This window comes from Protomyctophum parallelum, assembly GCF_964188405.1.
Source record: "Protomyctophum parallelum genome assembly, chromosome: 13".
Lineage (NCBI taxonomy): Eukaryota > Metazoa > Chordata > Actinopteri > Myctophiformes > Myctophidae > Protomyctophum > Protomyctophum parallelum.
In genome coordinates this window covers 12946961-12962102 of record NC_139708.1, presented here as the reverse complement: position 1 = coordinate 12962102, position 15142 = coordinate 12946961, and the positions used below count along the sequence as shown (strand labels likewise).

General features: G+C 44.0%; 1 protein-coding gene across 3 annotated transcripts in view; it reads right to left on the bottom strand.

Moving 5' to 3' along the window:
• Window positions 1–15142, bottom strand: part of caskin2 (CASK interacting protein 2) — a 100382-nt gene that overhangs the window by 19054 nt on the left and 66186 nt on the right. For 2 of the 3 annotated variants that reach the window (XM_083779310.1, XM_083779311.1), the window contains exons 9-13: window positions 13731–13839; window positions 9751–9845; window positions 8281–8398; window positions 5650–5856; window positions 79–224 (exon numbers count right to left, since the gene is read on the bottom strand). In XM_083779310.1, the coding sequence (XP_083635436.1) occupies window positions 79–224; window positions 5650–5856; window positions 8281–8398; window positions 9751–9845; window positions 13731–13839 (675 nt within the window). The remainder of the gene's footprint in view (window positions 1–78; window positions 225–5649; window positions 5857–8280; window positions 8399–9750; window positions 9846–13730; window positions 13840–15142) is intronic. The other variant, XM_083779312.1, reaches the window with a different exon arrangement.

Below are 15142 nucleotides of genomic sequence, written 5' to 3'. Positions count from 1 at the left end.
AGGGATTCAGATTCAAAATCAACAAAATGCCCTTTAAACTATGCTGCTATGAACAAGCAGCGAGCTGTGCTGAAGCACCTTGCTGGTGTTGTCGGCATGATGGCTGGTGCTGTTATGGTGCAGGCCGTTGGTCGCTGCCGCGTTGCTCTCCGTGCTCTGTCCACTCCCTGCGCTACGCGTGCTGCCCACGCTGCCTGTGCTGCCCACGCTGTTCCTGTCTCCAGCTGGGGGAGAGAGAGAGAGGGAGAGAGAGATAATTCATCTTAACTGGAAGACAGTTTTCTGCTAAAGCCTGATTTGTTGTCCATCAGTCAGGGGTCAAGTATACACCCCCCCCCCCCCCTTATTTCACTATACACCAAATATCTGTAATAGACAATCTACAGACTTGTGCTCTTATAGGTCGTCTATTTCCCAAAGATCTTTGAACACATTTGCATATTTTCGCCTGCAATATCATGCCCAGTATATGGATTATGGACGCCAGGTTGAAACTGGTGGAAGGAAGGCTCCTCCGTTTCATTCCGTCTCTATCCACCTGTAATGTAACATCTGCGCCTTCACAGAGGCTCACATAGACGGGAAACATCCGGGCATCAGGCTGAATGAAGACGGCAGCACAGTCACAGCATTGATTTCAGCGGGAAAACAAGCTTTACAGAGGGCCAGTACGATAGCTGGGGTTGGAGGAGGGTAAAAGGTACACAGAGAAATCTGCAGCGTTGATTTAACTAACTGGGTCCGTAACACGTCCATGATTGGGACGGGTCAATAGGCTCTGTGCACGGCAGCCATATTGGAAGGAAATTGGGCCTCTTCCCTACCATCTTCACAGGTGTTACCAATAATGCCAATTAAAGTTGTGTTCCATTCTGGTCAAACAGAGTCATATTATGCATGATATTGTGCATGCTGGGCTGGCTCACTGGAAACATTCCACTACACATGTGGGTCTCAAAGTGTGGTCCAGGGACCCTCATGGTTCCTTGAGGGGGTCCCAAATAGCCAGGTGTGTAACTCTGAGTGTACAAATGTAACCATGGGAGTCATGGGGGTCCTTGAGATTAAAAGGTTTGAGAACCACTGTGCTACCTAACCTTCATTAGAATCATGGGTAACACCAGTGAAGGAAGTAAAGTAAGGAAGTCCAATTTCTTTCCAATAATGGCTGCTGACTGTGCTTTTTTTTTTTTTTTAGAGCCTATTTCTTGAGTTAATAATTCAACACTTCGGATTTGATTGCAAAGGGCGCTTGCTGGCCGTCGTTGGAAGCCGCAGTGCGGAGGTGGACGTGTGTGTGTGTGTGTGTGTGTGTGTGTGTGTGTGTGTGTGTGTGTGTGTGGCGTACAGTAGCGGTAGAGCAAACAGCTGCAGGCACACAGTAACGCAGCCAGGAGCTTCAGCCTCTAGGGGGCGACAGAGCTACTCTGTGGGGTGAACAACATCGTACAACGGGCTACATGAAGGAGGCTATACCGTTTAGATACAAGAAGATATCTGCGTTAGTTAAAGGAACACTTCACGGCCCCAAATCCCCCCCTCCTCTATCAATTACTCGTCAAATTTGGATCTGTGTGTTTGTGTGAATAGAATCCCAAAATGAAGATACTTGATGAATTGAACAAAGTAGGGGACAGGAGGATTAAAGGACCACTTCACCACTTTTCAACCTATCTTCATATAATAGGTCCTCACTAATAATCATGATAAAATAGCACGATTTTTTTCTACTCAGTCTGTGTCTCATAGGAGGGCTGTGGGAAGTTTAGAAACCGTCTTCCATTAGGCAGATATTTTTTTAAACAAGATTTTTTTACAAAGATGTTTAGATTTTCATTATCGTGAGAACGATGGCTTCCATTTTCACATTGCAACTTTTCAGGACTATAAAGACTGCAGTTTCTATTAGCTTGTATTCCCCATCGATGATGTCACTGGAAGACGGTTTCTGAACTGCCCACAGCCCTCCTATGAGACACAGACTATGATTTTATCATGATTATCAGTGAGGACCTATTATATGAAGATAGGTTGAAAAGTGGTCCTTTAACAGCAAAGCGATATACCAAATTACGTTAAAAAAAATCCAAATAACTATATCCAGTCGTTTCCTCCAAAACATAACATTCTCACTCAAAATGTATACTGTGCCTGGCCGTGGATTCGCTCGCTCGCGCACGCACGCACACACACGCACACACACACACACACACACTCCAGTCGTATCCTTTATTAGTTCCAAAACACACAATGCTGTGTTTTGGAACTAATAAAGGATACGACTGGATTCAAGGCACTTGGATTATACTGTGTGAGAGTCGTTTACAGAGAGTTCATAAACAGTTTGGATAATATATCAAAGCCGGTATTTTCTTCATTTTTTAAATTATTTTTCAGGGGGGAGTGACTGAAAAAGTGTATTTCAGGGCAGTGAAGTACTCCTTTAAGTATGGCTCACTTAGCGGTAGAACATGGATGGCGTGGTGCAGAGGGGAGAACAACATGAGCTCAGGCTGAAGCGTCACAGAGGTTGACTTGGGTCGGGGGGTGGGGGGGCACAGCGTAAAGGGAGGGGAGGTGGTGTTTGTGTGGGGGTAATAGGCAGGGCCAGGGGTGAGGGGACGGAGTCTTACCATTTGGTGAGTTCCTGAGCACCCAGATGTCCTCCAGGGGACACCCAGGACGGGAGAGGCAGCTCGGAGACACACCTACCGGACACAGACACTGTGTTGGGGCCGTGGGAAGGACGTTCTGTCACAGGGGGAGGGGCTAGGTGACGCTGGTGGTGGCGATGGGGTTGAACACTGATCACACACACATGTACGTACGTACCCGGAATGTGGTGCAGAGTCATCCCGACGGAGCAGGTCTCCAGGTATGGGCGCTTTGGTTTTATTTCTTTAAAACGGATATATTTCACTTTCAGACATGTTTGGTGTCATTTCATCGTCCACCCAGACAGTTTTTAAGTTGCTTGATTCAGTGTTGAGACATTTGATATTCACTTTATCAGGCCATGCCTCCTATATAAACCCATTGCAACTTCAAACTCCATTTTAATCATGCTAGGTTCTTGGTTCTGGTGACTTATATTATTGTCCCTATATTGTATAAGTGAGGTGGTTGTAACTCGTGTTTCTATATATTTCTTCTGGAAAATGATTATTATTATTATTAAATTAATGAATTTTTAAAAATGAAATAAATGAAAACAGTAATTAACTTGAAATGCACTGTCGAGGTGCAAACTTGCGCCTTGCACACAGGTAGGCCAGAAATGGCCTACTTGTGCGTAAGCAGAGCATGCAAGTACTGCTACTAACTAATGTCTATTAACTGCTGTTCTAAATCCTTTAGACCCGTTACTGACCATACTGTATACCTACCTTGAAGCGTACCTTACGTCACCATCAACAGCCAATAAGGGACCACCATTCACCATTCTCACACACACACACACACACACACACACACACACACACACACACACACACACACGTAACCTTTTACCCACCCAATATTGAATGAAACATATCTTAATTACGTCACCATCAACACCACAATCATAACCATGCATACCATACATACCATACTCTGCTTGCGCAAGTAAGAAAACACAGCCCCTCATGTCTTAGATTAGGACAATATCACAGTCAGCAGAATCAAGAACGAGTGTTTTCAATAACCTAAGGGGTCGTGTCTGATAAAAGTAATATCAGATATCTAAATACTGAATCAAGTAACTTAAAAACGGTCTTAGGTGCTCACAAAAGCCTGAATAGACGATAAAATGACACCAAACGGGTTTGAAAGTGAAATATTCCTTTAAGCTGATGTTTATGACAGAGCCTCAACTGATGTTCACATTTACACAAGAAAGTCCAATGGTCCAAATCACATTACAAACAACGTTAGTTTTGTGAATTAATTTACTTTTACTGCGTGCCCCCCACAAAATGATCGGAACTACTTAATATTGACCAAAACCAGAGCAGAACTCCCACCACGGGACTCGGGTAATCAATTAATACAGTTGCAACCACTAGATTAATGGCAAGTATTTCATACAGCCATTAACTATCCCTTTAATTCAAACATCTGAGTACTTTTTCCACCACTGGACATTCCCAACATTAAGCACAAATCGGCATATGACATGTATGGAAATAATTTGAAAATGTGACGTAGATATCAGCGCAGATTGCAATGTGAGGATGTAGCCATCACAATGCCAGCGCAGAACAATGTGAGGATGTAGCCATCATTCACAATGCCAGCGCAGAACAATGTGAGGATGTAGCCATCACAATGCCAGCGCAGATTGCAATGTGAGGATGTAGCCATCACAATGCCAGCGCAGATTGCAATGTGAGGATGTAGCCATCACAATGCCAGCGCAGATTGCAATGTGAGGATGTAGCCATCACAATGCCAGCGCAGATTGCAATGTGAGGATGTAGCCATCACAATGCCAGCACAGAACCGCCGTTGTCATGCAATGTTTCTGCCGTGTGATGATGTCAGACCAGAGTTTGATGAGCGAGAGGAGAGAGAGAGAGAGAGAGAGAGAGAGAGAGAGAGAGAGAGAGAGAGAGAGAGAGATTGAGTGAGTGGGGAGGAATCTATTAGGAGGGAGGGGGATGGTTTGGGGGGGTGAGAGAAAGCCTATAGAGCACCGAAGTCCTGACATTACTCGCTCATCCTCTGGGTTTTTCTCAGTTATTCAAGAAGAATAACATTGGGTCATCTTAAAATTGTGTAAGCATTGTGGTCCAAAGAATAAACAAACTGTCTGGGCGATATTGCCGAGGAGGTAGCTGTATCTGTATCGTTTACGATATTCAGTCACTCATATTTGAGTAAGTCTGTTTCTAGCGGAAATGAAAATAATTATGTGGCAATAACATTGGCGGTTTCTCGCCGCCAGTTGATGCTTCATATCCATATGAGTCAAACCACAAGGATCATTTGTTTATTTTTGGAACACAGTCTATGGGGAAGAAGAAAAGACGCGACCAAGGTAGGATGTGTAAATTACGTCAGACTTCGGTGCTATTTCACCCACGCAAAAACCCAGTGATATGAAACCATTGCCAGCACATTAACCCCCCCCCCGGCAAGCTGATTGGTTTCTACGGTATATTCTGTGAAATTGGTAAAATAAGCGTGTTTTTCCAATTTTAGAAGCCCTCTAATCTTACCAGAATCGAGTTGAGTGACTTACCACTGCACTGTGACTCTTTCTTCCAATCTACACCAAAACTCTCTCTCTCCGTTTCTCTCTCGGTTCCTTAACGATTCCCCCTTAACGGTCCGATTCCTAAACGCTTCCCTTTAATGATTCCTATAGGGGTGTTCCAAATGCCGTAGAAGCCTGTAACTCTGAAATGAAACCATTTTTGTACACTCTCAGAGTTATGGTGGTCCCTGAAATTAAAAAGGTTTGAGAACCACCTCTCTGTGGTACTGCAATTGCGTAGCAGACGTGAAGTAAAATAGTGCAGTTCCAGAAACGGTTCCAAATGTGATGGAACCGATTCCGGTTCATCAATGTTGGATCCGCCGATTCCTCCAGTATCGAATCCCAAACCTATGTGTGTGTGTGTGTGTGTTTGCATGAGTGAGTGTGCGTGCAGTCACCAGCTATACCTGCGTTGGCACCGAGCCCGTTGGCGTGTGCCAGGGCCGCGTGGCCAGCGGCCGTGGCCGGGACGTACAGGGTGTACGAGTCGTCGGTCTGGGGGGCCGGCGGGGGGCCGAGGCCGGAGGAGGAGGAGGACATGAGGGGGGTTCTGGAGGAGGACAGCAGCTGCTGGCGCTGGGTGGGCAGAGAGGCGTGCCGGGACAGGGTGCCCCCTGGTGTTCGGAGGACACGGGGAGGACACACAGGAAGAGAACAGGAGGGGCAAGGAGGAGGTGGTTAGCAAGCTCGGTGCGGGTCAGTGGTGATATGTGTGCCGCGTTCGCTGCCGTGTGAACATATGCCATTTTGGAAATAATTTCCTACTTCTGGGCCTCTTCCGACTTCCTTGTGTTACCGATGATATTAATAAGGCTCTGTTCTGTTCCAGGCTCTGACCTGTAAGGGTCCATTTGGTTCAATTTGTACACTCTCAGAGAGAGTTACACACCTGTACGGGGACCAATTGGAACCCACTCTAGAGACTTTGAGACCCACTGGTGTAGCAGAGTGTTTCCATTGAGCCAACATGCACAATAGCATTTGACCAGAATGGAACAGTGCCTTAATTAGTATCAACGGTAACACCTTTGAAGTTAGTCGGAAGAGGCCCGGAAGTAGGAAGAGTTATTTCCAAAAAGGTGTATGTGCATAGAGCATATTATGGTGGATTGATGGAGTGATGATGGATGCGGAAGGAGGAAAGAGTGACATAGGTGGAGCGTGGGATGGTTCTGGAAGCATAGAGGGAGGATTAGTTTCAAAACGAGGGCCGCTACGGAGGGACGTCTGGGTTGCGTGCTCTCTCTGCCATAACGCAACATTATATCCAACCAGTAAAAGTTGTACGGTATGTTATCAGAGATGACAGTGCAGTGCGTGCTGGTGTGTGACTGGGCTGCAGTGTTTGTGTCCACCCAACCCACACACACACACACACACACACACACACACACACACACACACACACGTTAACCATACACTAGCTCGTCATTCAGTGACGCATGTCTTCCAATTATTCGCAGACACCTCGCAAACAAGCGGTGGCAGATAGAGTCGTTTTGCACAGGCGGCAGGCGCTCATTTTCCAAAGGGCTAATTTGTTTGTTGTAGCAAGTGTGAATTAGACTTAAGCAGCTCTGACACTGTCAAGCACTTATCAGAAGTAGCGGTTTTTGTGTGTATGAGTGTGTGTGTGTGTGTGTGTGTGTGTGTGTGTGTGAGTGGGTCAATGTTTGTCGGGAGGTGAATTAGTAAGTGAATATAAGTAAACTTATGAGAGTAATGCCAGTGTTTATTGTGAGTGTGTTTGCACACGTGTGTGTGTTTGCTCATTCAGCACCAACACGCCCACACAATGTCAATGAGCGATATTTCACTATTTGCACGTTTACCAGTTGTGACCTTTTGTGTGTCAAGTAGTGACTGAGGCGTTCCTTGGACTTCTATAGGGATCCATTTCTGTCCATGCTAAACCCCTTCGACACGTTGTCAGCTTGTAGATTGTCTATTTTAACTAAATGATTTTCAAAATACCAGCCTCCACCAGCTGGTGGAATAATAAACTCCCCCAATTGCAGTCACAACTGCAGACTCACTCCCCCGATGTTCCGCAGTATTCTGAAGATTCACCCCCTAGCACTCCTCTCTCCTTTCTGCATCCCTTCTCGTCACCTTTTTCAAAAGCAGCTAGTTTTGTTCTATGCCTATATATGTCTATATATAATCGATATACTGTATGTAGGTCACTTTTTTTTCCTTAACCACAACTGCAGTGGTGGAAAGTAACTAAGTACAGTTATGAGGTGTTTTTACATTATTGGAGTATTTCCAATTTTCAGTACTTTTACTTCTGTTTGGACAGAGCCTAGCTTCACCGTTTACCTGGTGTGCTAGTTTCTCTTGAGGCACTGCATTGTTCTTTGCTCTCAATGTATGTATTTACCCTGTTTGCTGACTAGAATGCATGCTTACTCTGATGTCACACTCTAAATAGATTTTTGCTAGGTTCTTATGTAGTGCCTCAGTAAACCAGGATGATGCTAGGTTCTTGGTTTACCAAATGTCTTCGCCATGCAGAAATAGCTGATCTACAAGCTCACAACACCCCAGAAAAGCAACGCTAGGATTAAAGTAATTGAAGGAGTGAATGAGTAATATTACATCCGATTTTTACATAGCGCATTTATTTGGTAGGCCAACTGAATGTCACTTCCAGTTCCCACAACAGAAAGAATCGCCTCATTACTGAGAAAAAAGTCAATTTCTACCCTCCTAAATGCAGTTGACACTTTTTAATGCAGTTGAGTTGACAAACTGGGTTTTGCAGTGTGTGCGTGTGTGCGTGCGTGTGTGCGTGTGTGCGTGCGTGCGTGCGTGCGAGGTTTGTGTTCATGGTCCAATAAGCCACCTTCTGACACGCTACAGTATGAATCGTCCCTTTGGTTCGCAGCCAGTGAACTTCGTTACGTAATGAAATGACAACACACTGTGTGTCACACACACACACACACACACACACACACACACACACACACACACACACACACACACACACACACACAGTGTAGTATTGCGTGCTGTGTGTGCGTGCTCCTCACCAGCTCGCCTGCTGATGACCTCGACAATGGACGGGGGGAAGTATCCCACCCGGTCCGTCCCCCGCTGGCTGTCATGGATGTGTCCCTTCCAGCGCCCGTCCACGTGCTGCTCTAGAACCTGGACGAGTTAAGAGACAGCAGAGAACCAATCACATCACACCACCACGCCCCGACCAATTAAAATGTATGCAGCTGGCCTGGACCGGCCTAGTGGTCCAGGCACCTATGTTGGTGATCCTGACAGTGTGTCGCGGGTTCGACTCCCGACAAACTTTACTGTGTGTCTCCTCCCCATCTCTCTCCCCGTTTCCTGTCAATTTACTGTGTCTATCATTAAAGCCAAAAAAGCCCAAAAGATATCTTACAATATTGGCATAAACTCATTCATCAAACTGATGATTAAACCAAACGAAATAACCAAGAAAGGCAGCAGTCCTTAGGTGGAGATGTCCTGCGCCCGCATCACGCACTTTGTGGACTTAACTATGTGGAATTAGAAAGAATCCGATGCTTTTGGGTGGCTCCCTGAAGAAATTCAGTAAGATGTTTACATGTAAATATTTACATGAGCTGAGCCTGAAAATGAATGAATGAATGAATGAACGAAATCCTCCACAGTTGCAATTTCCAGCCTTCTTTGCTTCCTGAGATGCTGTGTGCTTGGTGTAACACTAAAACCTACCACTAGGTGTTGCCAAACTATTTACACAAAAATAATTCCAAACAATAATATGATCTTGCTAGAAATGTTAATGGAGTGGAAATGGGGGAAAACATGAGCTATTTTTGAATGGATCCAATGTACAGTAGTTATTATTTAGTCACAAGCTCTACTTTTAATTGGTTGAATATAAAACATGTATTGTAATAAAACTAAATAAACAGACACGCCAAAACAGTTTCAGCCTGTTGTCCTTATTTTTGGCATGTCATTATAGCCGGTAAAATAAATAAAGAATACAATACATACATGGAAAATAACACACCTACAAAAGCTTGCGTGTCATTGTGAGGTAATGGGACAGCACACAGGTAATGTAGAGGCTAAGATGAAGGGCCTAAGGCCACTGTTGTGACTGTTACTAAAGGAATAGGATGCTAACCATCATGCCTCACTGATACACTGATACACACACACACACACACACACACACGTGTGTGCGTGCATTTGTGCATGCGTGCAAGTTATAATCGTCATAATCGTTTTCCATGTTGAAAAATGTTCATACATATTCAAACATTTTCCAAAAGAATTGCAGAAACAGCAGATCTACAACACGTTTGTAGTTCAGCCATTTCCGATATTTTTCAACGTTCTGAAAGTAGTTAGTAATTTATTTGTCTACTAAAGTTATTTGTCATAACTGTGCATGTTTTTATGAAGGCTCAAAGGCACGTTGACCAAGCCGGGCCAGAGGATCTCTGGGATTACCCGAAGACCTCTCTACGGTACCCCAGAGAATGACTCACCATTATGACATCACCAGCACGGATATTGAGAGCGGTGGGGTCGTGCAGGTTCCAGTAGTCTTTCAGCGCCCTCACCTGCAACACACCTGTTGCATCTGCATGACAGACGGAGACAAGAGGGAGAAACACTTTTAAAATTAGTTATAGGAAATCACAGTAACAACGTATTCACAGTAGAAGTCTGGAATCCAAAATCTACTCGGATGTCCCATTTCAAGTTTTCCAATGTATCCACACTTTTCCTGGGCTGTGTCAAGGACTGTCTAAAGAGGACAAGAAGCGAAGACCGTACGGGCGCTCACATGGTGGTCCATGGAAGGACCAAGTCCTTGGGCTGTGTGTGCTCCAGTTCCTGTCGATTTGATCCAATGAAAGCCAATGAAACTGGTCAGATGACCAATGATATCCAATGAAATCAACAGGAACTGGAGCACACACAGCCCAGGAAAAGTGTGGATAACAATGTTTTGAAAATAGCAGCTCTACAAGCTCACAATGTGCCCTGTATGTTTTGTAATAATAATCAAAATCTACAAAGTAACTGAAGTTATCAAGTAATTGTAATGGAGTGAAAGTACAATATTTGCCTCTGAAGTGTAGTGGAGTAGAAGTAAAAGTACAGAACATTGGAAATGCTTGGAAAAGCTAATATCTCAAAATAGCTGCCCAACACTGGTGCGCACAACCAAGTATAAATCAGGCTTCATCCGGTGAGCGGATGGACAACAGTGAAGATATATGTGCATCCGCACATATATCTTCACTGTTGTCCATCCCTGCCTCACTGTTGTCCATCCCTGCCTGCGAGAAAAGATTAAGAACAAGGTCTGGGAATGTGATAAAACTGTAGGGAAGCAAATCGAGCTCTGCGTACGGTTCAGGACATAGACATGGATAGACACGAGAAGAAGACTGTTTGCAACCACACAGGTTTAGAGGGAAGCCGCACCGCTGTCACAACACACTACTAGCACTTTTTTTTTTGTGGGGGGTGAGTCATGTCTCCCGGGCCGGTGCTCACACGACGCCGCATCAATAATTAATCTGCGACGCGTGTCGGCTGGCTTTGCAGGGACTTATTCATGTCTCGGGCTCTCCGGGACAGAGAGAGAGAGGGCTGGTAAACAAGACGAGAGAGAGTGGTGGATCTCTCTCCCTGCCGGGGGCTGCCGGGAGGCACAGGCGTGTTCCCGCTTCCACACAAGTGCTCATTACGCGTCCCGGTTCCCATGCTCGGAGACGCACATCAAAGGCCCAGGCACAGCGGATTACAGAGCACATAACACAAACACTAACACACAAATATGCACACTGCGAGTACACGGATACGTGCACGGTGCACGGATAAGTGCACTGTGCACCCGCGCAGGCCTCTCGTCTCGCGCAAGCATGTGTACCCACCAACCAACTTACACGCATTCACATTCAAACACCAAAGACTGAAATCAGATAGGGGTGGGCAACCTTTTCACTGAAAGACATGATTTCTCGTTCTGGGCTGTTGTTTAGAATAATGAAAGCATAGAATGATTTAAAAAGTAGAAACATCTAGATAAATAAATCTAGGGAGAAACATTCTATGCACGTCAAACAATAATGTGATTAATAATGGTTGTGTTTTATCAACTCAAATGATCACCTCAATAGTCCAAACTTCTAAAATAAGTTGTCAACCCTAAATGTGAGATAGGGCACGCACACGCACGCACACACACACACACACACACACACACACACACACACACACACACACACACACACACACACACACACACACACACACACACACACACACACACACACACACACACACACACACACACACACACACACACACACACACACACACACACATACACACACACACACACACACACACACACACAGTTGAGTTAAAACTCATGAGTGGAGCATAAACTCATAAATGGAGCATGAATCTTCAACAAGACACAAGACACAACAAGACAACTACATCTCCCAGAGTGCATCAGCTGCAAGATGGCTGCTGGTGCTCGTTTGGGTGATTGAACACCTGTTAAAGGCTGGTGGTGGTGACTCTCTCAGAACAAACAAACAAGCAAGCTGAAGGTCTACCCTGGAGCTCTACCCCAAAGACGCCAATGGTCTGTTATATTTATTCAACTGCTTATTCTACTTCTGCTTAATGTGGTTAAAATCAGGCTAATTGTGTGTTTAGTAGCTTCAACTGCTTCAGTCTGAAGTGGGGAAGGAACACATTAACTTGCTTGAGAGTTGGATTTAATTTATGTTTAAAAGTATCTTTTTACAAAATAAGACCAAGTTAGAAATGTTATTTACTTTAAGAATTTAAAATACCAACTAAAATGTGAACAGTTCATGGTTCATATGATGAAGGTTTAAAATGCCTGTTTAGAATAGAGCTGATCTACAAGCTCTGGGATCAGCTATTTATCTAATTTCTTTATTCCAAGTGTTGAAATGGTTAATTTGAAATGGTTAATTTTAAATATTTAATTAAAATGGTTTTCTTAAATTGACTTTGCTAAATTAGTTTAAAAGTCCTTTAAATGAGGCATTGAATTGCTTAAAATACATTTGCTTGTTTAAATTACTTTATTGCTTAAAAACAAGACTGGTTAAAAAGAACTTATTGATTGGAAAAGTGTTTAAAAGTAGTTATTTGTTGTTTGACATTGAGAACTAAGATGAGAGAACATATTACTCCAGTTTTGGCATCACTGCACTGGCTTCCGGTTGTTTTTAGGATTGATTTTAAAATTATTTTACTTGTCTATAAAGCTCTCAATGGTCTCGCACCTTCCTACCTACATGACTGCCTGCCTAAATATGTCCTAAACCACCCGCTAAGGTCTTCCACTGCTGGCCTGCTCGCTTTGCCTAAAAAAACGGCAACTAAAAAATACGGGGAAGCAGCTTTTTGCTTCTACGGGCCATCGGTATGGAACAAGCTCCCACTGTACCTTCGTCAGGCAGCCTCTGTAGACATTTTTAAAGCTCAGCTCAAGACCCACTTCTACAACATTGCTTTTAAGTGATCTTATATTTTTTTGTTATTCATGTCCTCACTGTATTGCATTACTGCTTGTTTTTTAATGTCGTTGCCTAGCTTTTCTTTTATTCTCCATTGTTCTGTAAAGCACTTTGAGCTGCATTTGATGTCATGAAAGGTGCTATACAAATAAAGTTTTATTATTATTATTGTTGTTAATCTTTGTCTCTCTGTTTTCAAAGGTTTTCAACCTAACTCATAAAAAACCAACCAAATCAACAAATGAAGCCAACTGCACATCATGAAAAAGTTTGGAAAATAAAAGTTGATTGAGTTGGAAATCTTGGAGTTGATTCCTTTAATGTCCTTTGGAGTGTAAAGAGAGTTTGACTTGACACACACACACACCGATGAATGCTGTTTGCTTGTCCGCAGATGCATGAAGTACAGCCTGTTATTTAGATAACATGTTGTTTAGACAGATGCTAGGTTTGATATGTACCCGCTATCCTATGGTTCGTTACTTTGCAGCACTTATAATTGTTTTCTTCTTGGTACTATTTACTTAACTTCACTGTGACCGCTTACAGTAAATATTCTTTGGTGTTTGCGCGAGCTGATTAATGTTACATAACCTCCCGGGCGGGGTCAAACACAGCTGCATTGTGAGTTCAGAGCTTACAGCTGGTCTGTGCTGCTCGGGAGTCAATATCTGCTCCGTGAATTTTCTTTGTCAATCCTTTTCAAGATTTTCTTCTTTCCATGGTCTGAAGTGAGAGCTAGGGAGCCAAAGTTGCAAGTGGGAGGGAAAAGCGCTAATGTCTTGTTTTTTATGCTTTTGTATACTAAGATACTCGTGTTTCAACCCATTAAAACCTGAGATCAGTGTTGCTCAAATATGTCAAGGACCCTATATTTGGCCGCGGACCCCCATTTGAAAAATATTTTGTTCCAGGAACCAGGGATGTGTCCGTGCACTCCCCCTCACCTCGTAGGAGCTGCTTGATGTCCTTGCTGGCGTGGGAGGTGGTGAACTGGTTGACGATGTCCAGGGCTGTCTGGTTGTACGTGTTCCTGATGTTGACATCTACCCCGGCCTGCATGGGGTACATACACACAATTACCACATCTACTATAGCTTTTAACAGTCATCAAGGTGGGCTGGTGCAGTGCTTTCCAACCCTGGTACAACTGTTATCTTTTTTTATCCCACAATTTTGTAACCCATATTTTCACCCACTGTCAAGTATCTAATGTAATCCTGGGCTCTACACTCCCTCTGCCAACCTGGGAAGAGCAACTGACTGGCCTCATGCTTCCTTCTATGCATGAGGAGTCCAAGCCGTTTATTTTCACCTGACAGAGTTTCGACGGTTGGACGTAGCGCGTGGAGTTTGTACATCTGCTGTTTTTTTAGTTGTTTGGACGATTTTGAATAATTTAGATTTTTTTTTTAATCTTCTGGGCACACAAATAAATCTGATGGGGGTTCGCAGCCAAATACATTTCCATTTTTGGGCCCTTCGCACGAAAACATTTGATAATCAGATGTAAATGTGATGAGGTAGTGTCTCCCCGTGGGCCAGTCCCACGGAACAAGTCATCTTTCAGAGGAAGTGATTTCGAGTGAGAGAGAAAAAAATGGCTCACGGGGGATGAGGAGGAGAGAGGATTACAGGACACTACGGATAGAGTGATTGTGAAATCAACCTTCACAGTAAAGCCCTGGGGTAATTTATCCGTTTTGAACACCGAGCACAGCTGTAACCAAATGGACCCGTGTAATTACAGCTGTGCACGTCTCAAGAGTTATTAACACTTTTACTGTTTGCATTTGTCTGTTGAATATTGGCTCTGTGTCACTGGCTTTGCACTGATTTCAGATGACAGCTGTTGATGCTCATTTTCTTTCTTACTTTTCTGATGACCGTTTCGTCTCAAATCTCACATGTTAAAGCTTTTTAACTGATACTCATCCAAAACAACTTACCAATTAAGAGCTGAGGCCTGCATTTTTTTAATTATATATTTTTTTTGTGACGGATGCTTTCCCGGTTGGTTAAAGGAACATTTCCCCATTTTTTTTCAGCATCTGATACTATATGGGTCTTCAGTAAAGCTTGCTATGGTGCTATGGTGTCATTTCTGTCGACACACTCAGTGTCTCTGTCTCAGAGGTGACTATTAATCTGAACAGCAGAATCTGTCTAGAGCCCATTAGACTCTGAGTGAGTAGACAGAAATGGTGCCACCCTATCAGTGACACAACCCCGTTTCCTGCCCCACGAAGGGAGGGGCTGGAAAGAGTGCCTTGGCTTGTGATTGGGTGAGACGGGCCGTCAGTGGGGTAGGGAGCACTCTGCTGTGTTCATTGTAGGGGGACGAGGATTTCACAAAGTT